The following is a 25,473-nucleotide window of genomic DNA, read 5'->3' as shown; positions in this document are numbered from 1 at the left end:
CCCCCGCTCAGGCAGCACCCCCCAAAGCCGTAAACCTAGGGGAAACACCGCATCACAATAATGAAATCAGGTCGTCTATACTGTATTAACAGAATCATTTATGAGCAATCACTGATTTGTAATGATGTTCTGCACACTCTTCTCCTCTTCACTATACAAAGCATTTCTGGCAGTGACACCATGATGGGATAAATGGCCTAGCGGCTTTGTTCTCCACATAATTTCACTTTTGATCAGCCCTGGCTTTATACGAGCAGCCATTTTGGAGCGGTTGACATTTCTGTGGAAACAGGAGCCTCTCTAAAATCCTGGAATGACAGGCAGTAAAAGCAGCTTTCCATTTGTTAGATGGCTTTCATAGACATGTAGAGAAGGCTTTCACTTTCTGACAGCGTGTATGCGCATGTCTTGCACCATTAAGACGTTATTTCTGATGAATGGATTTCCCATACCGCAATTGAATTCCAAAATATCAACTAAATATGCTTTTGTCTTGCCGTTTATACTTTTGAATGACTTCTGATTATTTTATGTAATATTGTGTTGCGTTGAGTCCTGTTTTACATCCATACACGTACTTCTACTTACTATTTTGATAGTTGTATGTCTTATATGTATTTATGTTGCATTGTTGGAGGAGCCTGTAGCTACTGTGCATATGACAATAAAACCTTTAAACCTTTTCATCTTGAGATGTTAAAACAAACACTATCACGACAAATATTGATAAGGATGTCTTCTAAACTATCCGTAGAGCTGGCAGCTGTCTTCTCCTGCTGTCGTTACTTTGCACATCCTTCTTCCAATTAAAATTTAAAGATAAAAAAGAGGATTTGGTAGCAACTGTAGGAGGTTCACACATACCTGTTTGCTATCATCCACCCCCCCACATGCCCTTCTCCCCCGCAAAAACACACAGTCACGCGGTGAGACACACTCTGTCACAAATGATCCAACACAAGCAGAGTCATGCGCACACGCACACACACACACACACACACACACACACACACACACACACACCGCAATCTAACTCTCACATAGTCTGGGCTTCTCTCACTAATACAGCCTCCGCTAACACACCCACACACACAATGTTTCACACTCACACGGACACATTTCACACACAAAATCTCTCCCAAAACATCAACACTCTCCCTCTGTGTCTAGGTGGCCCTGGCAGTGGCAAAGGAACACAGAGTCTGAAGATCGCCGAGCGCTACGGCTTCCAGTACGTGTCTGTGGGCGAGCTGCTGAGGAAGAAGATGATCCACAACGCCACCAGCAACAGAAAGTGGAGTCTGATCGCTAAAATCATCACCAACGGAGAGCTGGCACCACAGGTAGCACACAAACAGAGAGTGGTGTGTGTGTGTGTGTGTGTGTGTGTGTGTGTGTGTGTGTGTGTGTGTGTGTGTGTGTGTGTGTGTGTGTGTGTGTGTGTGTGTGTGTGTGTGTGTGTGTGTGTGTGTGTGTGTGTGTGTGTGTGTGTGTGTGTGTGTGTGTGTGTGTGTGTGTGTGTGTTCCTAATGGAGATTATGAGAGGAAGTGTGTCCAGTCACGCGCAGGTCATTATCACAGCGAGCATGAGCGAAGGGCCTCATTAGAGGGATTCTTATCTGTCTTGTTAGCATCCTTGTTTGCAGAGGTAATTACTCAAGATGGGAAAATACATGGGCACAGACCCCCCGTGGATGTTTGCGCATTAATTCAAACACTGTACGAAACACTTAAACAGATAAATATATAAACAGAAAGATCGTTTTTAAAGTGTATTTTCTAAGACTCTGTTCCAGCCATTGAAACACGGCCATTTAGCTGCAGATGGAGATACAAGGGACTGGATTTCCAAGACCTTTTCATTGCCTTTAGCCCTTTGTCCAAAGAAAGATGATTGGTGCGGTTATATGCATAGTGGTGTGACTGCCTCTCAAGGCCTGGTCACTGAGTGGAGCTTTTAAGAATATTCTTTGGCATTGGATGAGCATAGCATTTCCAAACGTTATCTCAGATCACACTTTATCAATTATATTTACTGAAAATGCTCTGATTCCAACAACAAGCTCTTGAAATAGCCAGTAAATTAACCTCAAGTTTATAGTGAGTTATAGTGAGTGTCCATGCTTTAATGTTCAAAAGCTCTTTATTTGTCTCGTACTGCCTATGCTGCAGCACCTCTTTTCACCCTCTGTCTGAAACCAGAGCCCAGTCTGCTCTGATTGGTTAGCTGGCCGACTCTGTTGTGATTGGTCAACCACTTGTAGATGTCCCACCCCTTAGCCTTTCACGTACAATGTGTTGGAGCGCTAGCCAATAGGAACGCAAGTGTTGCATAGTAATGTAATTATGCTCCAGAAGTGTATGAGAGAGAAACTGGGATTTTTGCAGACCATCTACACCAGGTGTCTCAGACTCCAGCGGGCCAGACGCGGCCCGCGAGACAGTTTCTCATGGCCCCGTTGTTGATATCATGTAATAGTGTTAATCTGGCCCGCGCGTTTACGTTTGCGCTTTCAAATTTTAATTACATTTTTGGATTGATCCCGTTGCTGGCAGGGAACTGCTGCGCGCAGTTCCCTCGCCCCTCCCCCCTCCGAGGGAACTCCGCCACGTCAATCAAATGCGTGCAGCGAGTGATCCAAAAGTGACAGAGTGGAAGGAAAATATATCGCCCAGTCATGTCTACATCAAAACTTTCAGGGAAAAGAAAAGTCGATGATGACCACAGAAGATTTCATTTTCAAGTGGCAGACTGAATATTTTTTTGTCGAGTACAGGGGAAATGCAACGTGCCTTATATGCACAGAGAAAATCGCTGTATACAAGGAGTATAACGTAAATGTCACTACTCAACTAAACATGCAGAGTATGCAGAATACCTGGGAGACGAGAGAGAGAAAAGAGTCAAAGAGCAAACAAAAATTCTATGGAAGCAACAAAATCTCTGCAAGAAAGGAAGCAATGAGGCTGATTTAGCAGTCGAAGCTAGCTATGTGGTGAGTGAGATGAAAGCCGTTTACGGAAGGCGAGTTTATAAAAAAGTGCATGTTGCAGGCTGCAAGTATAGTCTGTCCGGAAAAGAAGGGTCAGTTTAACAACATCAGCCTGTCAGCTAACACAGTGGCAGAGCGCATTTCTGACTTATCAAGTGACATATATGATCAGCTGTGCATACTCTGTGGCTCTTGATGAGAGCACGGACATCACTGACACCGCTCAGCTCGCAATGTATGTCCGTGGTGTTGATGACAAGTTTGAAGTGACCGAGGAGTTGCTCACAGTGAAACCAATGCATGGCCAGACCACCGCTCCGGAGATATTCCAGCAGCAACTGTGTGATGCCATTGCGGATATTGGTCTGCCATGGAAGAGGTTTGTTGGAATTACGACCGACGGAGCGCCATCAATGGCAGGGAGGAAAAATGGGCTGGTGGCACTTGTTCAAAGAAAACTGGAGGAGGAGGGTGTGGAGGAGGCTATTGCTCTGCACTGCATTATCCATCAGCAGGCCCTTTGCAGCAAATGCTTGAAGTTTGACAATGTGATGTCTGTCGTTGTGAAATGCATCAACCATATCAGATCCAGGGGCTTAAAGCACAGCCAGAAATTGAGTCAGAATATGAGGATGTGCTCTACTTCACAGAGGTGCATTGGCTCAGCAGGGGACACGTCCTGAAGAGGTTTTTTGAGTTGAGAACAGAACTGAAAGTATTCATGCTGGAGAAGGTTGGGATGGCTGTTCCTGAGCCGAGTGATCCCAAATGGCTCATGGACCTAGCTTTTCTTGTTGACATCACGCAGGAGCTGAATGCACTGACTAAGAAGTTGCAGGGCCAGGGCCAGCTTGTCAGTGCAGCATATGACAATGTCAAAGCATTCTCTACAAAACTGGTGTTATGGAAAGCCCAGCTCCCTCAGAAAAACCTCTGCCATTTCCCAGCATGCAAGGCTCTCATGGACAGGGGCACAGCATTCAGTGGTGAGAAGTATGTTGATGCCATTGTGAAGCTACAGGAGGAATTTGATCAGCGGTTTGCAGACTTCAAGACACACAGAGCCACGTTCCAAATGTTTGCAGACCCCTTCTCCTTTGATGTGGAAAATGCCCCTGGTGTGCTTCAAATGGAGCTCTTTGACCTGCAGTGCAATTCTGAGCTCAAAGCCAAGTTCAGGGAAGTGAATGGGAACGCAGACAAGCTTGGACAGTTCATGAGAGAATTGCCCCCCCTCCTTCCCTGAGCTTTCCAGGATGTTCAAGCGGACCATGTGCCTTTTTGGGAGCACATATATGTGTGAACAGCTCTTCTCCACCATGAACTTCAATAAGTCAAAGTACAGGTCCAGACTTACTGATGAACATCTTCAAGCCATACTAAGGGTTTCAACTGCTTCCTCCCTCAAACCAAATGTGGCTCAGCGGTGTGAGAGGAAGCGCTGCCAGGTCTCTACCAGCAAGGAGTAGGCAAGAGCAACTGTAAATAGTTATGTTGTGAAGACCCGTTCATGTTAAGAAGATGTTGAAGAACTGTCAATGTTGTTTTTAATACATTTTTTGTGGAATACTTGAAGCGGCCCAGACGTGCCCAGACTCTACGTCCAGCGGCCCCCAGGTAAATGGAGTCTGAGACCCCTGAAATCACATGTGTCAAACTCAAGGCCCGGGGGCCAAATCAGGCCCTTGGTGGATTTAATTTCGGCCCGCAGGATCATTTCTAATTACTATTAGATCTGGCCCGCCGGTATATTGCACGCACACCTTCACTCCATCCTGAGGGTCTCCTCCGCTCAGAGCCTGACCCCAAACATTGATGACCGGCTTGCACCCGAGATGAGATGCCAAGTATCTGACAGAGCAGCACACTGAGTTTCAATGGATGTTTCCTTCTGCACTTTGTCTCTCACGACAACAGGTTTGGTTTGTTCTTTGAGGGAAATAGTTTTGTTGAAGCTGCTGTTGGCCTGTGGGGAAATGTAATCATAAGAAATGACTCTGGAAAAGCTGCAGATAGAGCCATAAGAAATGAATGCAACTGATTATTTAATGTTGTTTTTATAGGCAATAATTTAAGCTTTGTTAGTTCCAGGTTTAAGATGTGCAATAAGTTCATATCAATAAGTTCTGCAATAAACATTGAACCAGTCCGCCCTCGACTAGCACCCGTTTTTTAATGTTGGCCCAGTGTGTATTTGAGTTTGACCCACATGCACCAAAACCTATATAACACACTACAGGAAAAGGCCTCTTCAAAGTACACCGCTGTGGTAGCGAATAACATTTCAACAGGAAGTTGTGGGTTAAAAGCATCTATCACGGATAAAAAGGTGTTAAACAACCTAAGTGATTCTGGTTGTCTGGGCACATTTTAAATTAGCATTATTAAAACACTTGAGAGGGGTCTTTACTGTCAACATGGGCCCTGTGATGCATTGGCGCTGCAGCTAGGAACAAGGCTGTATCGTCCCCCGCCTGATTTGTGACTGGCAGTTCTGAGCTCGCGTCCCCTCGTGAATTATCTTCAATAGCTGCCCACCTCATCATTCATCTTCTGTGCGGCGTCTGGCACACATCTCATCTTCCATCTGGCCGATCCCCAGATCTCAGCCCAGGAAAGATGGAGATAAACAGCAAAGTAGGCTAAGCTGCAGACTTGTTCGTTATGATCCTGTTAGGTTTTTCTTTTTTCCTGCCATGATTAGTCCAGCGGAGCAGAGGAAATTGGGTTTCTTGATTATTGTTTCGTGTACTGATGAGAAACTCTTGGGTATGGTTGTGACACTAACAGGAGCCTTGATGATAGTGGTGCTTGTTTTGTGATGTGTTGATTGGTGTATTACTGATTCACAGCTTCACCAAGGGGGCCGTCAGTTTGTCTTTTAGTCAGTAAGCATGATCAAAAATAAACCACTAGCTTGATTTTCATAAAATAACGAGAAAAGGTGAAATAACCCATTAGAGCAGGGGTTCTCAACGTTTTGATGAGTGAGGGCCAATTTAGGTACCCAATATTGGATTGAGGGCCGCCCAAGAAAAAACGGAACACAAAATAATTCCAAAACAAATCCTTTCTTTATTGTACTAACCAATTACAGCAACTCGCGAGATGCCTAGTTGCCATGCAACCAGTAGTCTAGCAAACTTTCCACAAGCTGTCATTCATAATTTAGGCATGACAACCCAGGGGGCGCAGTTTTACCATTCTTAAATTCCATTCTAATTCTTACTAGATACAACCATGGAGGATTAAAATATAACGCATGCATTTCAGCCTGTCACATTAACTATCGCGGGCCGCCAGAAACATTTCCGAGGGCCGCCATTGGCCCGCGGACCGCACTTTGAGAACCCCTGCATTAGAGGTATGAAGGGTATTCAAATTACGACATGGATACACTCAGCTTTTTCCCCCTTAACATTACTATTGAGAGGTCTTTGTGCTACGTGCATTTAGTGTTGGAATACAAATAAATGCCCTCGTAATACAAAAAGTCAGTGAAAATATTGGCAGAGATTTTCATGGCTCACTCTAGAGAAGGTTGAAAAAAATAGGCCTTCACAAATCTTCTTTACAGCGTCCCTGCTCGGTCAATCGGACCATCTAAGGAACATGTAAATGCCCCGAAAAGTTACAGTGAAACTCCTTGATTTCTGCAAATGCTTCAAAGAACATCACAGACTCTCAGCCCTTCCTGCTGTTTCTCTGTGAGTCGCTGCAAGGTCACATGACTCAGCATTTATCTGAACTTCCGTTCCCTCAGAAATCAAACAGATGTCCACGTAATAACAATCTTGGATGTTTGACAGTCTGGGCTACGATTACAGACTTTAAAAATGTTCATGTTAAGATAGTTTAGCAGGATGCACTGCCACTGGATTTACTGATCAAATCAGATAAAGACCAATCTTTAATGTATGTATGGGTTGAGATGTTGTAATGTACTTACTATTGTTCTTTTGCTTCTTTAAGGGAAAGCACAATGTAAAAAAAGCTGTTCATCAATTTCAGCTACTAAAAGCAAATTATAGTGTAGTTTGCTTTTTTCCAACTGCCACAGTCGTGGTTCATTTTCATTACCATTTTGTAATGACAGGTAAATGATACAGCAAGAGACTACAATCAAACTGCAATTTTAGAAAATAAACCTTTTTGCTAGATACTGTCGATCAATATATATATATATTTCTTTAACAATCTAAACTTAGCCATAAAGTGGATCAAAGGGCTTTTCGTAATCTTCTACACGTATACCTTTATATGTTTGGTGGGATCCACGTAGATTATGTTTAATCTCTGTGAAGTCTGTCGGGTCGCAACCTTTATTCGGTGCATGGAGGGAAATTGAACGTCTGTGTTACTCAGCGATGGCCACGGATGTTATTTTTAGATCGGAGGGTTGCTCGTGTATCTCTGCCATATCGTATGATGCATTCAGCTCGGGGAAATACATTCGAACATGTTGACCTCCTCCAGCCAAGAGGAAGTAATTGATGCTGAAAGAGGCTGGCACTCTCTCGCTTCAGCTGCAATCACAACAGTGCTGCAGTCAGATATATTAAAAATATAATTGGATATAATCATGACCGAAAGAACGAGATCGCGGATACAAGCGGTCGAGATGGGTTTTCTCCGCAGGGTGGCTGGTGTCTCCCTTATGGGGATAAGGTGAGAAGTTCGGTCATCAGGGAGGGACTCAGAGTTTAACCGCTCCTCCTTCGCGTCGAAAGGAGCCAGTTGAGGTGGTTCGGGCACCTAGTTAGGATGCCACCTGGGCGCCTCCCTAGGGAGGTGTTCCAGGCACGTCCAGCTGGGAAGAGACCAAGGGGTAGACCTAGGACCAGGTGGAGGGATTATATCTCTTCGCTGGCCTGGGAGCGCCTTGGGACCCCCCAGTCAGAGCTGGTTGATCTCGCCAGGGAAAAGAAAGTTTGGGGCTCTCTGCTGGAACTGCTACCCCCGCGACCCAACCACGGACAAGCGGGAGAAGATGGATGGATGGATAATTGGATAACCGATGTATTATACTGTTGAATCCTCCAGTGTCTTTGCAGTTTTCTATTAACCTTCTTTATGACTCTAGATGAGCCTCTCGTTCATTTTCCAGGGGTTTTAACTACTATACAGCCTTGATGAATCTGGGGATTGAAGCAACATTAACTAAACTAATCTCCCCCTTCATGCTGAGACTGGAAAAGCAAATTACAACTGTGAAGCTTCATGATTAACAATTTGCAGCTGAAATCTCCCAGTGGCTCTCTCAGAACAGCCCACATTGTTAAGCATTCAAATGTAATAAAGTAATAAAGTGAAGCGTAAACTGGGAAGGCCGTAAACTCAAGCAACATGTTAATTATAGAGTCATTTGTATTGATCAAAAATCCAATAAAGCTCCTGTTGATATGGTTATTGTCTTTCGACGATTATACAAAATGAAAAAGCCTGTTCCTTTCTCTGTCATCCAGGAGACAACCATAACTGAAATAAAGCAGAAGATCATGAAGATACCAGACGCAAGCGGTATCGTCATAGATGGATTCCCTCGAGATGTTGGACAGGCTTTGTCCTTTGAAGACCAGGTGAGTTTCCATACACTTTATTTAAATGCATATTTCTATACTTCGTCCAGATGTTTCATAGTTGACAAATACAATTATTATTTGGACTCAAGTATTTTGAAAAAGTGTAATTATCACACATCCCTTCCACTTTGCATCTCCCTAATGACGGCACCACGGATATTTCCACCTGTGACGATCTAAGACAAATTACGTCTTTCTTTTGGCATCCAGACAAGTTTCAGAGTCCAACAGACAATGAGCTATTCAAGTGGCATCAGCTCGAGCCAACATATGTAAACAAGTTTGTCGCACACCACACACTGGTGCTGTTATCTCTCAGGTGTTATCTCTCAGTGTGAGATCTGAGGATAGCAGCGTTCGTTGCTCACTGCTTTAACTCACGCTGCTTCAGTTTGACGTATTAACATCAGATACTACGCAAAGTCTCCGTTTAACTCAACACTCGTCGGGGTATTTAGTTTTACATTTTCATCCTCCAAGTGACATTCAAACATAACAATAATTATTATTTACATTATACACAACCTTTAAGGTCCTTTGAGCTGTCCTGGACATAATGAAGAATATCGTCTTTTCGTTTTCAGATTTACCTAAACTTGAGCAGAACATTTGTTATTTAGAGATGTAGAATAACAGATACAGTATAACTTGTTGTGGAATATTAAGTGCAGTTCACTGTCAATACAAAGTGCATCGTGTCATCAACTATAGGTTGTGGATTACTGTTTTCAAGCTTTGAGTTGAAACTTTGGCCATCTGCATTTGGTGCTTTGGCTGCTGCCTTCTTAGTTTTTAGCCGTCACCCTCTTGGTTCTCTGGAACTCGAAGCAGCACGAGTGGCTGGATTAAAACCAAACGCTGAATAAGACATTTTTAAAGCGACCAAAATGTACTTTCAGTGGAGCTGCTCCCAATTGGCTTTACTTTTCAGACTCCAAAGTTACTACTTGGTTCAGCAACATGCATTTCCTCACATATACATACATATATATCCCTGAAGAAAAGATTTCATCAGCGGGATCTGCAGCCCAGAGAGGGTTCATTAGGAGGGTTTGACATGAAAGAGGCTCCTGATCAAAGATACTGACAGATAGTTTGGTTGATGATTTATTCTCTTTTTGATAGATGATGTATGTTGTGTGGTGCAGTGGGTTGTGCGTTGGTGTTCGGATCAGGGGGTCACAGGTTCAAACCCCACTGCCGTCAGCATGTCGTTGTGTCCCTGGGCAAGACACTTCACCCCAAATTGCCCCTGTGGGGATTGTCCACGGTATTGAGTATGTAAGTCGCTTTGGATAAAAGCGTTTAATTAGTGACATGCAGTGGCGGTTCTAGACCAATTTGACTGGGGGGCCAGTTATTTTCTGAGGGGGGCACAATGCAGGACGAAAAAGAGAATGAGACAGTATGAAGTAATTGCGCATAAGAAAACAATGCAATACAGTTATTGGTATTTGTTTCAGTACACTTATTTATTTCAGATAGATCTTATAGTTATTACTGTTAGCTTCAGCTTAAGTTATAGTACAATTTTTTGCACTAACGCCATATCATATTTATATAAAAATAAAGGCAATGAACAGTTACATCTCTACTTTACATCTACAATTACACGAATACAATAGTTTAACTCACCTTCAATTATCGTGGTAGTCTCTCGAAACGTAGGTTTCAATCAGTCTTTCTTGGATGCAACAGCCTCTGATGATCCGAGATGAAAAGTGTTTGTTTTTCGCGCGCTTCAGCTGAACAGTGAAAGTGAGTGCACTGCTCTAATGGGTCCTGAGTGCACCGCTCTAATGGGTCCGACTAGAATGACAAATAACGTTAGTTCCGCCTATTCCGTAATTCAATAAATCGTGTAATAAATCATAATTTTGTTTTCACTTTTTTCACTTTTCATTTTTAGGGGGGCCACAGGGGGGTCAGAGGTCAGTGTTAGGGGGGCACTGGCCCCCCATGCCCCCCCCCCCTAGAACCGCCCCTGGTGACATGTAATGTAATGTGTTATGGACTACATACTATATTTGCATCTGAAATGTGTGCAATAAACCAGTCGCGATATATTTAGTCTAATATCTAATTTAGTGAAACATGTGATGATGATGATGATGATGATGATGATGATGATGATGATGATGATGATGATGATGATGATGATGATGATGATGATGATGATGATGATGATGATGATGATGATGATGATGATGATGATGATGATGATGATGATGATGATGATGATGATGATGATGATGATGATGATGATGATGATGATGATGATGATGATGATGATGATGATGACACTACTCACAGTGCCTCAACTCTAAGTGTTTAATGACCTGAGCAGGCAGTGACACACCGAGCAAGGAACACTCTTTGTGTTCATGACCTGAGCAGGCAGTGACACACCGAGCAAGGACACACTCTTTGTGTTCATGACCTGAGCAGGCAGTGACACACGAGCAAGGACACACTCTTTGTGTTCATGACCTGAGCAGGCAGTGACACACGAGCAAGGACACACTCTTTGTGTTCATGACCTGAGCAGGCAGTGACACACGAGCAAGGACACACTCTTTGTGTTCATGACCTGAGCAGGCAGTGACACACGAGCAAGGACACACTCTTTGTGTTCATGACCTGAGCAGGCAGTGACACACGAGCAAGGACACACTCTTTGTGTTCATGACCTGAGCAGGCAGTGACAGACACACCGAGCAAGGACACACTCTTTGTGTTGTCATTGAGCATCTCACCTGCTAAAGCGTCCCTGAGCAAGATACGGTTCTGGGTGTTTGGACACATTTTCTAAGAATGCCTGACGCACCCCTGCAGGTTTGGGACATGAGATCTGAGAGTCATGATGGTAAAAGGTAGCAAATGTTTTCTGACAACAAATAAGCTATTCAATTCAAAACCTTTATTTATCCATATAGCTATATAAATATATGTAGTTCAACAGTGTTTCCGTCTAAGCCGGAGCGCCCTGATTTAAATATATCGTTGACTGGCCAACTGTGTGGCACAGCGGTGGATTGCTTTCAGAAGGATTGATTCTCTTAATCTCATTTAAACTCACTTAACATTTATCCACTTCTAAACGTGCTCTAAATGAGTGGTTTGACGCTTATCTGGGTCGGTGCGGGTGAAGCTGACTTTATAATCTGGTCATTTTTAGCTGCATTACAGAGAACCACAGAGACCACTACCGGATTCGTATTACATGCAGAGGTGAATCTTTTCTCTGCTGCTCTGAGTAATGATGATTTGGGAGGAATAACTAATGGCCACTATCACCTTTAAAGAAGTCACCTAAACTAAAAGCCAGATTACTTACTTCATAGTATGTGCTGGGGAATAATTTGCTTAGGTATTCAACCTTCGACACAGTTCATCACCGTCTCCTTTCCCATGGGTCTATGGCCTTGGGCGCATTGTTGTTGCCAGTCTATGACGGAGCACAAGCTGCCATGAGGTAGTTCACTGTTCAGGGACGTAGGTTCCCTGGCGCACATTATTTTCTAAGGACGAGAGCTCTAGTTAGATTCAGGGTCCATGATGGTTCAGTCTCACTGATGAAGAATGTTGATTATTACACTCCGAACTAGTTAAAACCTCGAGCTGCAGAAGAGTTCTTCACAATTGGTTTGGCCGCTGTGTCAACTCGTGACGCACCGCCTGTCTTTTCTCCGGCCGTAACTCCAAATAAACCGTCAGTGTTTGCCATCAAAGCTCCCGCTCTCCTCGTGCCTCTCTGAGTCCTGTTTCCCATTGCTTCAGAACTTTCCCCCCACAGTATGATTTGTGTTATTTTTGTGGCAATAATTTGCTTTGAGATTCAAGTTAGTTGAGCAAATCAGGGTTTTTTAAGAAATCACTGATAACACGTTGAAATCCATGTCTGCTAGCATGTGATGTTAGAAGGAAGGATGTTGAACTTAGTATCTCCTATAGACTGTATATATAAAACTCTACACTGTGTAGAACCGCCTGAAGCCGCTCCATGAATCAAGTGCTTACTTTGAAGCATTGGGTTATATATGGGTCACTTGAAGAGGGTTCAACTGAAAAGACACTTAGGATCAGGACGAACACTGCCTGTTATGGCGATACATACACCTCGCTTGACGTTTGCTTGTAGAAGTAAGTTTAGTTTTAATCATTTTCATAGAGGAAAATGCAGGGATTTGTTATATTGGCCACACAATCTCACAAGTATGGGGGTTGGGTTGGATTGGTTGACTTTGCATAGATTCTAGCAATACCAAGATAGAAATACTAGAGTGACGAGATAAACCAAGGTCATTTAAACCAGGCCAAGATACGTTTAGAAAAGATGAATGAATACAAGATTAGATAGGTAAAACTGTTTTACAGAGAAATGACAAAGTAGGAAAGAGTGATGTGTACAGTGTAGATAGTGCATGGATTGTGTTGGGAAAAATGTCTATCAGCATCCGAGTATAATGTAATATACACTTCTTTATAGACACTACGTTTGAGTTTCTACACCACGCTTGTTCGCTGCCTTCTGTTGTGAGTGTAACAATCAACCGGCAAGTGTTTTGTTAATGCGTCACTTAAGGAAGCATTGAAGTAAATCGAATATCCAACAGAGCACAGACTGCGGCTCCATGTCGGCTTTGAATAGTGACTACATGTGCGTTCGTAGGGTCCTGCAGGAGGAGCAGATGCTCTCTCCTGGAGGTACGTTTAGAGAAAGATGGCATTGTCGCTTTATCTCGTCATCTTTCCAGTCAACACGTGTGAATGTCCTATTTAATTGTAGGCAGCAGCCACGGGCTTATTACTGGCTGCACAGGGTCCGTCTGCTCCAGTCAGTTATGGTAACAAACGATGCAAAAAGGCAATTACTGACTGTCGTACTGAGTTTCTGTTACACCAATTACACAAGCAAGCTCTTACACATGATGACAGACAAGTCCACACAAGCTCATACAGATCATGTGATCTATATGAAGACTGTGGATGCACACACATGAATAAGTCATACCAACAAATGTACGCACATGGAGGCACATAAATAAGCTTATGCGCACAGGGAAAGGTTTTTGTTCATCTACTAAAGGGCGACTGTGGCTGCGAGGGGGTGCGGTCGTCTTTCAACCAGAAGGTTGTGGGTTCGATCCCAGCCCGTGCAGCCAACATGTCGATGTATCCTTGGGCAAGATACTTAACCCTGAGTTGCTCCCGATGGCATGGCCAACGGTGTGTGAATGTTAGGTCCTAGAGCAAGTGGTACTGCTCTATATGAATGGGTGAATGTCTGTAAAGCGCTTTGAGGGGTCATAAAGACTGGATAAAGCGCTATATAAGTACAGTCCATTTATTTATTTACTATACTAGACACACATATGCAGAGCAATAAGACTCAAGCTCACATATGGGTGCATTACATTACATTAGATGTCACTTGTTAGACGCTTTTATCCAAAGCGACTTACATACTCAATACTGTGGGCAATCCAGGGACACAACGACATGCTGACTGCAGTGGGGTTTGAACCTGGGCTCCCCTGATCCCAACAGTACAGTGCATCAGTACAGAATGAGAATCTGTAAGGGCATACATGAATATAACATGCATGTGGGCGGTGAGATGCATCATAAATTAATGTGCTTTGGTTATATCAGTGGGAATGAGTCATATGGTACGTGGTTGATTAGGAGTCGTCGCCTCCAGATAAGATGGATATTAGCCTTAACACTGAGCCGTTAAATGCTGTTTGTGCTTAATTAATTACTCGTTCAGCAATGTTCATGTAAACAAGGTTTTTATTGGGTTCATCTTTTTATTTCAATGGTCAATATTAAAAGCTCTCCGAGTGCCATGATGACCAACATGCTTTTCAAGAGCGATTTTCACCGTGAATTGAACAAACCTGGATTGTTGGGGGGGGGGGAAATGTCACCATAAAAAGACACTATTCTAATCAAAGGATTTTAAAGGATAAGTAATGAGCATGTACACTATTTACCTACTTTAACATATTCTTCGGTGCCTTATTTTTCTTAAAATGTCTGTATTTTTAGATTAGAAATAGTCCGTATCCTCAAGAAGAACGGATGTATTGCGACAATCTGGTGCAGACATTCTGTTCTTTGGCTCGACGAATAAACCAATGTGGACGGCTTTCATGTCCTTGTTGTTGTCTTTCGACTCTTCGGTAAATACAGGAAGTCTTTTTGTGAAGAGTGTATTCGTAATGAGAGCTCTTAATTCTGTCTCTGCTGACTCAAAGTCCAACAGATTCCACTCCGTACGTGTTCCCTGTTTGAACCAAACGAGATGACATACTGTGCGTGGCTGGCTCGTGCACGGAGAGAGGAATTTACTAACCAGAGAACGCCCACATTATCACGCACCCCATATCTCATTCATAGCTCACAGTTGGGCTGTTACCATGGTTGTTATCAGCATTTCCAGCTGTTTCTGGCGCAGAGCATTTAACACTTATTAATAAAATAAAAACTCTGTATATGACTAACAGGCATTCCTACATCAAAGTAGCATGAAAGTCTCATAGTTATGTTTGATTCAGCTAAGTAGAATTATGTCACAATGTTATTTAAATTGTCGTGAGAATGGATTGAGAGAAGCGTTGAGGACAGCTTGCAAATGAGCGTCGGGGGTTAGATAAGGACCCGAGGAAGTTCACTGCAGATGAAGTCACGTAGATAACAAATGTATACAGTTGTGTTTATAACCGTGTCCAAGCAACCGCTCCAAAACAGCTCCGACAGACGTTGCCGATTGGCTGGGAACTGATGACTTCTCAGCTCATATTGCACAGCCCTTGATTTACAATATCATTAAGTGACAAACGATTATTGACGGGCCTTTTGTTAAGCTCTGGAGCAACGGGGGGAGATTATAGTGGTATGCTTTAAAGAAATAATAAACAGAGCCCTTATCATTTGTGTTTTGTTAGCGGAATAATGGCAGTGATGTTGGGTCTTTCCCTCACTTTTTGAAAAGCTGTTTTTGTAACCCTCACTCTTATTGTTTGAGGTTGACTGTAAGTATCTTGGAACATTGTTTTTTTCATTGTGCATTCATCCACGTTGCCTTTACTTATTCCCATGGGCTCATGAGTGGTGCACTTTGTGTTTGGCACCCTTTTTCTCACCTGGGTTCTCCTCTCATGCTAAAAACAGGTTGCCCTACTTTATTGGTGAAGGTTGTTGTTTGCAGCCGGAAAAGGAATACCAGCAGAAGCCACTCCCCCTTTTAAAAGACCCTTAAAAAGAGGGCTCAGTTGAACCCTCTTCGTTCTAAAGATGCAACAGTATTTAACCATTTTCACCCGTCGTCATGTTTCATATCCAGACCAAATTAAATCTGCTGCATTTCCACATTATCTACACCTCGTAATGTCAAACAAGACGCCTCGGTGATTTCGTCTTTTTAGGAACCGAGAATGTGTCACCTGAGAGAGGGAAAAGCATTTTGGAAACAATAGTCATTATGCAAGAGTCCACTGTGATTATAGACACACACCGATTCATCAGGGGCATGTTAGACTTTGATTAAAGAAAGAAAAGAACTTCCTTTCTCAAGCGAAAAGGGGCTGTTCTGCAACCTATAATGGATAGCATCAGAGGAGCTTTCAAATGCCCAATGACAGCTTAAAAGGCTTTTCCAACACGGCCATTTTGGAGATAATTTGCATGGAAATTGTCACGCTTGAATACCCAACATGTAAGCACAAACCTCTTCAGCCCTTCAGTCTGCAGAATATTTGCAAAAGCCTTCGATTGGTTCGATCAGAATGAGCGATTCATTGACTTTCCAAATATCTGAATCGGCGCTACATGAATAAAATACAAACGTAGAAGGCGCATTATTATTTAGGATGCTCTGCAGGACAGAGGGAGCAGGGAGTGATTCTCTGGGGATCCACATCATCCCCCTCTCCCCATGCTTCTACTTTGCCCTTTACAACATCACAGCAGCCATTTCTGATCCGCTCCAGTGGGACGCCACAAACGTCCTTTTGCTCTTTTAGCTGCCTGGGAGAACGTCTATCCTTTCATCTCCACCCCCAGGCTGTTTACCCCCCACGACTATTCGACTACAGAGGCGTCTTTCTATCCATTTATTCTCTTCAATCTACCCGTGTGTGTCTAAATCTGCCACAAACACATCTATCATCTATCCTTTTTTAGCAATTGATCAGTCGTCAGAGGTTATTTATCAAGCAAAATGTCCAGACTCTGCAAAATAATGTAAATATTTGATGCTTTTCTTTGTTCTACAGCATTGGAAATCAAATACCTGCCTGTTTTCAGTATGAAAGTTGTGCAAAAACAAGCAATTTCCCCAATTTTCTTATATTTTGACTACGAATAAATCAACAAAAAACAGTCGATTTTTTGTTTTCAGCAATTGTTACTAATAATAGTCGTGATACAATGAATGTCGGCCTGAGATTGTGATTGATCGATCTCTGTCATGTTGTCTTTGAGGACTCATCCATTATGATGAATAAGAAAAAGGACAAAACAGAGCAGCTTGTGTCTTCAGTGTGGAAACTCTCTGCATATCCCTCTCCAACATCTGAGAGAAATTAGACAAAATGCTTTGAGAATGATTTACCTCAAAGTGCGCTTGGCTTCACTCAGCTCCTCCTGCGAGGCAGATTTCTGCAGGCTTATAAAGGAAAGTTGCAAAGACTGAAATATAATATTCCTGATTTAGCAAGCTCTCTAAATTAGTTTTTGTTTTCTCGTTTCATTTTCTTTTACGATCAGCATTATTCACAAAGGTCTCCTCGTCGCCAAAGCAAACACATCCGGTGACTCAAACCTGAGAATAATGAAACAGAAGTCAGCAAGCTTTTATGATCCAGCGTCTCTAAGTAGAAAGTAGATTTATCACATTTGCTAAAAAACAACAACAACACTACCTTGATTAGAATAACACATTTCTCTTATCATTTGGGATAATGTTACAACACAACCAAACTAAGTATATATTAAAGGAGCCCTTTTATGCTTTTCCCTTTCCTTTGGGATAACCAGAGTGTGTTACATAGTGTGGCGCAGTGGGTGGTGCATATGTGTTCGGGTTCAAACCCCACTGCAGTCAGCATGTCGTTGTGTCCCTGAGACACTTCACCCCAACTTGCTCCTGTGGGGATTGCCCACAGTATTGAGTACGTAAGTCGCTTGGATAAAAGCGTCTAACAAGTCACGTGTAATACATAGGTTTGTATGCATGTCAATGGTCAGCAAAGGCTAAAATCACAAAGTTCCCTTCAGGGGGAGTTTCTCTCCCACACTCCTGACTGAAACGCCTCCATTGGTCTCCTTTGTTTACACACGCACTTCTATTGGCTAGCTCTCCAACTGTAGCTCTTGCAGCAGAACAGCAGGGCTGCATTTCAGCAAATCTATTCTTAAATCTAATTCAGTAAAACCTCCAGGAAAGGTAATAACTGTTGTGTTTGGCCCAGGTCAACATCTGCCTCTGTGTGCGTGCGTGTGTGTGTGCGTGTGTGTGTGTGTGCGCGCGTGCGTGTTATACAGAGGAAGCCTACCTCATGCTTCCTGGCCTTTAAGCAAGAGAGATAGCATCACTAACGTCACGATATTAGACGCTGTTATTTGATTACATGATATTACATTTCTGGGAACATTTGAATGATTAAGAGAAAAACCTGAAAAAAAAAACGAAACATGAGCATGTGTGCAGCAGCTGCGTAGCTGTGGGTGGGCGCGGGTGGGCCTGGGCCCACCCACATGCACGTCTGGCCCACCCACAGCCAATCAGCGCCTCATAGCGCAGAGCCGGGAAGCCCAGAAGGAAGTGCCACAAACTGCAGTTCATCTAGTGGCCGACAGGGGATGGATGCAAAAAGGAGCAATTCCCATAGACCCCCATGTTAAAATGCCCAACTTTACAGCATCTAGCCTGGATCCAATAAAACTTATTCTGGATATAGTTAGATTCCACCTTCATGCCAATGGAATAGGGAGTGCATTTTTTTACCGTGAGTTTTTATAGTAAGTAAAGTAACTTTTGCCGTGAGTGAATGAAAGTATTATTTCTTCTTGAGGTCTGCAGTTTAGCGTGTACACATTTGCTGAATATGAAAACACTCAGTGTGTGCCCACTGTGCGACTGTCAAGGATAAACAACATGTGCCCCCGATATATGTTGTATGTATTATTGCTACACAAACATTACATTGCAGTTTAAGTGTCGCCAACTCCATTTAAGAGATCTATCCCCCGTCTGTGTGCGAGGGGGCGGGCAGTTTACACACACGCAGCCGCTACATGCAGCAACACACACACGGAGGAGATGGCGGAGAGAACGCGCTCCGAGCTGTGGTTAAACTATAGCCGTGTCGATGGGGACAATACTCGTTACCAAAAGTGGAATAAGAGTTTAGCATGTAAGGGCGGTAACACGAGCAATGTGTCTAAACATTTAGCAAAAGTGCTCCACATCCAGACGGAGGAATGCACCGGGTTGGACTGTCTTTCTAGCAGCTCTGTAGCCCCGTCCACGAGTAACGTTTCCACGTCAGGTGTTCTGTATGCTAGCAGCAACACACGGAGTTAACTACATGATACAAACATGGGTTATGATTAGAGGTAACTGAGTTATTTAGTTTGTTAAAGTTTCAGCTATTCTGTTTACAGTTCTGTCATCACATTATTTAATACGATTTGTTAAAACATTTTTGTTTCTTTTGATGTGAAATATTATGTATTTAATTTAAATAAAAAGCAATGTTAGTTTTGTTCACAATTTGTTTAGTTAGTTGACCTTATTTTTTTCTCCAAAAGAACCGATAAAAGTAATGTTAAAGGACCGGATCGATAAGACATAGATAGACATACTTTATTGTCATTTCAACGAGACACAGAGTGTACTATTACAACGAAATTTCGTTGTACTGGCTTACAGGAACAGGACAATATAAAAACTTGCTAAAATTGTACATATAAATAAATAATAGTGACGTGGTGCTGATAAAATTAAAGATAAAGTGTGCGTTTAAAATATAAAGACTTACTATACATATAAATAAAATAGACATACTATATAACACATGTGCTCTTTACACAGCGCAATGTAATCTTTATGTTACTGGTCTGCTTGCTGTTCAGCAGTCTGATGGCTTGGGGAAAAGGTATTGCAGAATCTGGCTGTTCTGCTCTTAATGCTGCGGAACCTCTTGCCGGAGGGCAGCAGGGAGAACAGAGCATGTGAGGATGAGTGGGGTCTTTAAAAATGTTCTGGGCTTTTGTCAGGCAGCGTTTCTGAGTCTCTGATGGGAGGGAGAGAAACTCCGATGATCTTCTCTGCTGTCCTGACCACTCTCTGCAGACACTTCCAGTCTTTGGCGTTGCAGTCTCTCGACCAGATGGAGATGCCGCTGGTCAGCACGCTCTCTAGGTTCCTCTGTAGAACGTGGTGAGGATGGGAGGGGGGAGCTGTGCAGGAAGTGTAGGCGCTGCTGTGCCTTCTTAAATAGTGATGTAGTGTGAGTGGACCAGGTCAGACTGCTTGTGATATGCACCCCCAGGAACTTGGTGCTGGCTGTAGTCTTCACTGCTGTGCCGTTGATGTGGAGTGGTGGGTGACGGTGCTTTTTGTTCCTGAAGTCGACAATGATCTCTTTTGTTTTATCGACATTCAGGATCAGGTTGTTGGTGTTACACCAGTCTGTCAGATGTTTCACCTCCTCCCTGTAGGCCTGTTCCTTGTTGTCCCTGATGAGTCCCACCACTGCTGTATCGTCCGCGTACTTTATGATGTGGTTGGTACTGAACCTGGAGCATAAGCATAAGCGCCATCGATAAAAGTAGTAGTACCGTTAAAGCCTTAACGATACCCATCCCTATGTGGATGTCAGTTTTACACACATTCTGAGGCCGCCGTGCCTATGTTTTTTGTTTTCACTGCAAATGTATGCTTATGTTCTATTAGTGCATTAAAAATCATTAATGAAGTTTCAGCTCAGACCCCACGCTTAATATGTCTCCCCCTGGCCCACCTACATTTCTCCAGGCCCACCCACACAATAATTCCTGACTACGCCACTGGTGTGCAGTCACTATGGTAACGGAAATTTGAATTTGCAAGAGTCAGAAAAAGACTCGTTGCAGGAGTGGATTTCGCCTCAATAGACTGGTGCTATTTTTGTCTCTGGGTGCAGCCAGTTGTCTTCGTGCTCTTTTTCTAACCAAGCTGGAAACTGAGCAGCAGAGTCTGAACAATGTAGTAACCAACCATTATCGTGATTGTGTTGCTTGTTTTAGAGAAACCTCAAGTCCCCTGAGGTTCATATTTCACTCTTTTCAGAAAACAACTGACCTGGTTTCTATGGCTGTGGCCAAACAGGTCGCAGCCATAGAAACCGAGTTATTTCCCTTTGCTGCTGCTTTGCACGAGAGAGACAAAAGCATCCTCCACCCATCTTTAAATAGCCGGCGCACGTCAGCGTTTTTACTTCACGTACTCGCTGGTTACCAAGGAATGTCGGATTTCGTGAAAACAGAAGCTGCTCATTGCCCTGTCACAAATTAAATCTCGATTACTCCGGTCTGAGTCAAAGCGGCTGCTGTTGTTTGACCTTTTCCTTTCAAACCACACTGAACAAAAATATAAACGCAACACTTTTGTTTTTGCTCCCATTTTTCATGAGATGAAATCAAATATCCAAAACATTTTCTATTTACACAAGGGTTAGGGTAATGTTGAGAATCGAGTGGCCCATGGTGGTGGTGGGGTTATGGTAGGGCAGGCGTATGTTATGGACGACGAACACAGGCCACTCGATTCACAACATTACCGTTACAATGCTCAGTCACGCAGTTACAACACATTTCAACCCGAAATTAAAGGGTGTTTTGTTTTTTAAGAATGTACTAACATAGCGAGACATTCCGACACCAGACAAATTGTGCGGGTAGTAGATTAGTAAACCTGCTGTGTTTACCCTTCAGGCTTCGCGCCGGGATCTTCGGGCAGTTGAATGTTGTGCACCCTCTATTCAAAAAAGAGAACGGAGCGAAAAATACTAACAACAAATTGTGTCAGGTGCGCGTGATCTGCTCCGCTGCGCGTGCATCATTTCCAAAGTGCCTCCACAGCAGTGACACACATCTGTGGATAATCATTTATACGAAAATGGTTAAAGCAGCCATCACTAAACGCCAGCAACACCGCGTCTGCTGCAGACAGTATACTAAACACACTACAGAGCCCATTCCGTGTCCTGTGTTCACTTCCTCTCCGCCTTCTCCTGGTGATTTATCTGACATCCAGCGCTCCGTCTTTTAACCTCTTTTCCTTTCTCTTTCTTTCCTTAGCAACCTTCATTAGAGTCCTTGACAGCGGTCTGTATTGGATTATCAACGTGTCACATGTTAAGAAGTTAGAATCAGAATGGAGTATTCAACTAAGCCTATAATACAAGTTGTTAGTAGCCTTAAGGGCCTACACAGTTGTTATGCTAAACCACATCGCCCTTCACTGGATGCATAATGAGCTGCACTAAACTACATTTCAGCATTTCAAATACCAGCCGTTCTTTTGCTACTAAAGTAGTGTAACTCATTACATTGCAGAGACAGTAATATTGTAATGTAACTTATTACTTTCAAAAGAGAGTAATAAGTCACATGTAATATATTACATTTTGGAAGTAACTTGCCCAACACTGGTAACCAGTCACACGTGCGAGGTGTGTTGCGTTAGAGCTTCTGGCTACGTATGATCCCTGAAATAGAAAACCTCCGTCACAGTCACGGAAAAGGCTGCATGTGTGATCGCACCTATAATGTCATACGATGTTACTCATGTCACATAGAAGGAGAAATGTTCTCTCTTCCATTGAAAAAAGACATTCTGTCTCCATGTGGCGGGTGATGATGGGGAGAAAGTACAGTAGAACTCATAATCACTTAAAGGTCCCCTATTATACTGTTTCTCATCAATATATCACAGGTTTCAGATATATACAAACATGTCTCTGAAGTGTTTGGCTCCAAACACCAAACAGATCGTTGCAGCATTACCCATAATCCCCTCTGTTTCAGCCCTGTTTCAAAAGTGCTGATTCTCTGTCTGTTTCTTTAGATGAAAATAAGGAGCCCCTCCCCACGCCCCTCTGAGAGACATCTGGTTACAAAGAACACAATGGTGCTCTTGCACCTCATTCACACCAACGGTGTTTCGGGGCCGGTTCGGAGCTGGAGCTTGAAAAGCACCGGGTTTTCCTGTTCACACCGCAGCGGAGCAGCCTCTTAGCTCCGGAATCCGGTTCGTTTCGAGCACCAAAAAATTGTCCGGTTAGAGCAAAAGCACCGCATACGTCACGCTTACGTCGAGGCGGGGGCAGATCAACTCCTGAACAACAACAAGAAGCCGGTGTTTTATCCAGTTTGTACACAACGATGGAGAAACGTAACAAGCAGCAGTGCTCCACTGAAGAGACCAGCTACCTGCTGGGAATCTGGTCTTCTGAAGAGGTGCAGAGGAAGCTGGAGCACAATCGGCCATTGTTGTTGTTGTCGGTGTGAGCTGTGAGGGGTTTCCGCACGGTTTGGCTTTATGAAGCAGACGATGACGCAATGACGCCGCACCAGTCGGGCTCTGGGCGGTGTGAAAAGAGCCGGAGCTAAACCGAAGAACCGGTTCTGAACCTGAAAAGCTCTAGCACGGAGCTTGAACCGGAGTTGCGTTGGTGTGAACGAGGTCTAGGAGGAGATTCAGGTGATAAGGTGGGCGGGGGGGGTTACCTTGGTTGGTGATTGGCTAACGGTTAGTCAACCCACAAAAACATTATGACATCATAAAGTGGCCAAAATCTGATCAGCTCATTTTCAGACAGGTTTTTATAGAAATGGATCAAAAAGAGAGAGAATCTTTTTTCCTGATACTTTCAGGGTGCGTTCACACCTGCCTTGTATAGTCCGGTTGAATCGAACCCTGGTGCGTTTAGCCGCTTGGTGCGGTTCATTTGGGTCGGTGTGAACGCAGTCCGAGACCTCTGAAGTGAACCAAACAACCGGACTCTGGTCCGCTAAAATAGGTGGTCTCGGAACGCTTGCTTGCGAACTCTGGAGCGCTTCATTGCTGGTGTGAACGCAGTCCGCACCAAAACATACGAAGCGCAGTATTTACGTGTCACAAGAACGCGGATGTCTTCAAAATCTTTGACATCCGCGGTTGTTTAGTCAAAGAGTGAAGCAGAATGAAGTGTTGAACAGTGTCGTGTAAAGTAAACATTCTCCGTCAGCCACATAAAAGTAAGAACACCTGTCGTCTGTGAGACGCCCCTCCTTACTGCAGAACGTCTCATTATTGTGTTATAATGATTTTTAACGGACGTTGTCTGATTATATGCGATTATATGCGCGTGCCGCTAGAGTCTGTTGATCTCCAGATTAACAGCAGCATGAGAATAACCTGCCGAAAGTGCCGATGCTCCATGGCGGAGGCTCCGGTAGAAATTGCCGGGATTTGCGTTTGTACCCCCTTAATGTCTGACCAATTGTTGAACAGCATTTCCGTGCACATGGCTTGTGTTTAAAGTTTATAGTCCGTTTGAGTTTTGCCCGTGATTTATATATACAGACTATGGTGTGAACGCAAACCGAACCTTCTGAAAAATGAAACAATGTAACAAACTGTCGTCTGGTGCGCACCAGAAAACGGACTATTAGGTCAGAGTCTCTTTCCACAGAGGGGACACATGGTGATGTATAAAGACGTGAAACAGTGGATTTGCATGATAGGTGACCTTTAAACATGCCCAGTAGAGCGAGCAGCTGCAGCTACTTTCAAGGCTTTCCATTAAGTGATATTCAGATGGTGGACTCACTTGAAAATTCACAAACCGCTGTAAAAAAATATCTTCAGACCTGACTGAGTATTAAGTCTTTGTGTTAATTGCATTTGACATTTTGACCTAAGCGCATTGAATCTAAGAATGAGACCGAGTCTAATTTGCAGCTCCGGGCCGAAGCCTCTTCAGGGGTCGAATCATGAGCGTCTGTAATGTTTCATACGTCTCTCTGTGTGCCCGTAGATCTGCACTCCTGACCTGGTGGTGTTCCTCGCCTGCACCAACCACCGCTTGAAGGAGAGGCTGCATAAACGAGCCGAGCAGCAGGGAAGACCGGACGACAACCCCAAGGCCATCGACCGCCGCCTGACCAACTTCAAACAGAACACCATCCCTCTGGTCAAATACTTCCAGGAGCGGGGCCATATTGTGACGGTAAGGAATAACATGCTCTGTGTGCTAGCATTAAGATAAAGACAGGGAGAACTTATAATATAGGTCACTGTCTCAACTCACTGTCACTTTAAAGGTCCATCTTCTTCTTCTTCATCTTTTTAAATATAATTCATTAAATTCAGTTGTTCTCCGTTGCATGATTTACATACAATGGAAACCTTTTGGTGCAAACATAGGAAGTAGTAGGTGGAGAAATATTAGCAACATAATATTCCCGAAGAAACAAAAGTGAACTTTCTGGCGCAGACGAACCACTAAACTACCGTACTTTTCGGACTATAAACCGCGACTTTTTCCCCCATTTTTTTTGTACAGCTAACGGCCACTAGGGAACCTCCTAAATCTATGGATTTTACAGGTAAAATTAACCACCTTTAACTCTATGGGCTCTAGGACCGGTCCGCGCCCGCCACCTTTAAGCGGCGGCTCCAGCAGGAAAAGCTGGAGGCCGGAAAAGAGTGAGACAGGTCGCGCGCCAAAGTAAAAGTGGAACCGAGAGACAGAACGAGAGCAAGACAGACGGACAATTTAGCTGCTGCGGCTTATATGCAGGTGCGCTTTATAGTCCGAAAAGTACGGTATGTCATGTGTACAGTGGCCGACACGTGC

General features: G+C 43.6%; 1 protein-coding gene across 1 annotated transcript in view; it reads left to right on the top strand.

Annotated features, from left to right (window-relative positions):
• The window catches only part of ak5 (adenylate kinase 5), a 76,177-nt gene that overhangs the window by 6,038 nt on the left and 44,666 nt on the right, over positions 1–25,473 (top strand). Inside the window, exons 4-6 of the mRNA XM_034104883.2 lie at positions 1,171–1,343; positions 8,459–8,572; positions 24,652–24,843. Of these exons, the coding sequence (XP_033960774.2) occupies positions 1,171–1,343; positions 8,459–8,572; positions 24,652–24,843 (479 nt within the window). The remainder of the gene's footprint in view (positions 1–1,170; positions 1,344–8,458; positions 8,573–24,651; positions 24,844–25,473) is intronic.

The sequence above is a fragment of the Pseudochaenichthys georgianus genome, chromosome 17, assembly GCF_902827115.2.
Source record: "Pseudochaenichthys georgianus chromosome 17, fPseGeo1.2, whole genome shotgun sequence".
Lineage (NCBI taxonomy): Eukaryota > Metazoa > Chordata > Actinopteri > Perciformes > Channichthyidae > Pseudochaenichthys > Pseudochaenichthys georgianus.
Note: the sequence above shows the minus strand (reverse complement) of the source record. Positions and strands in the feature narration are given on the sequence as shown.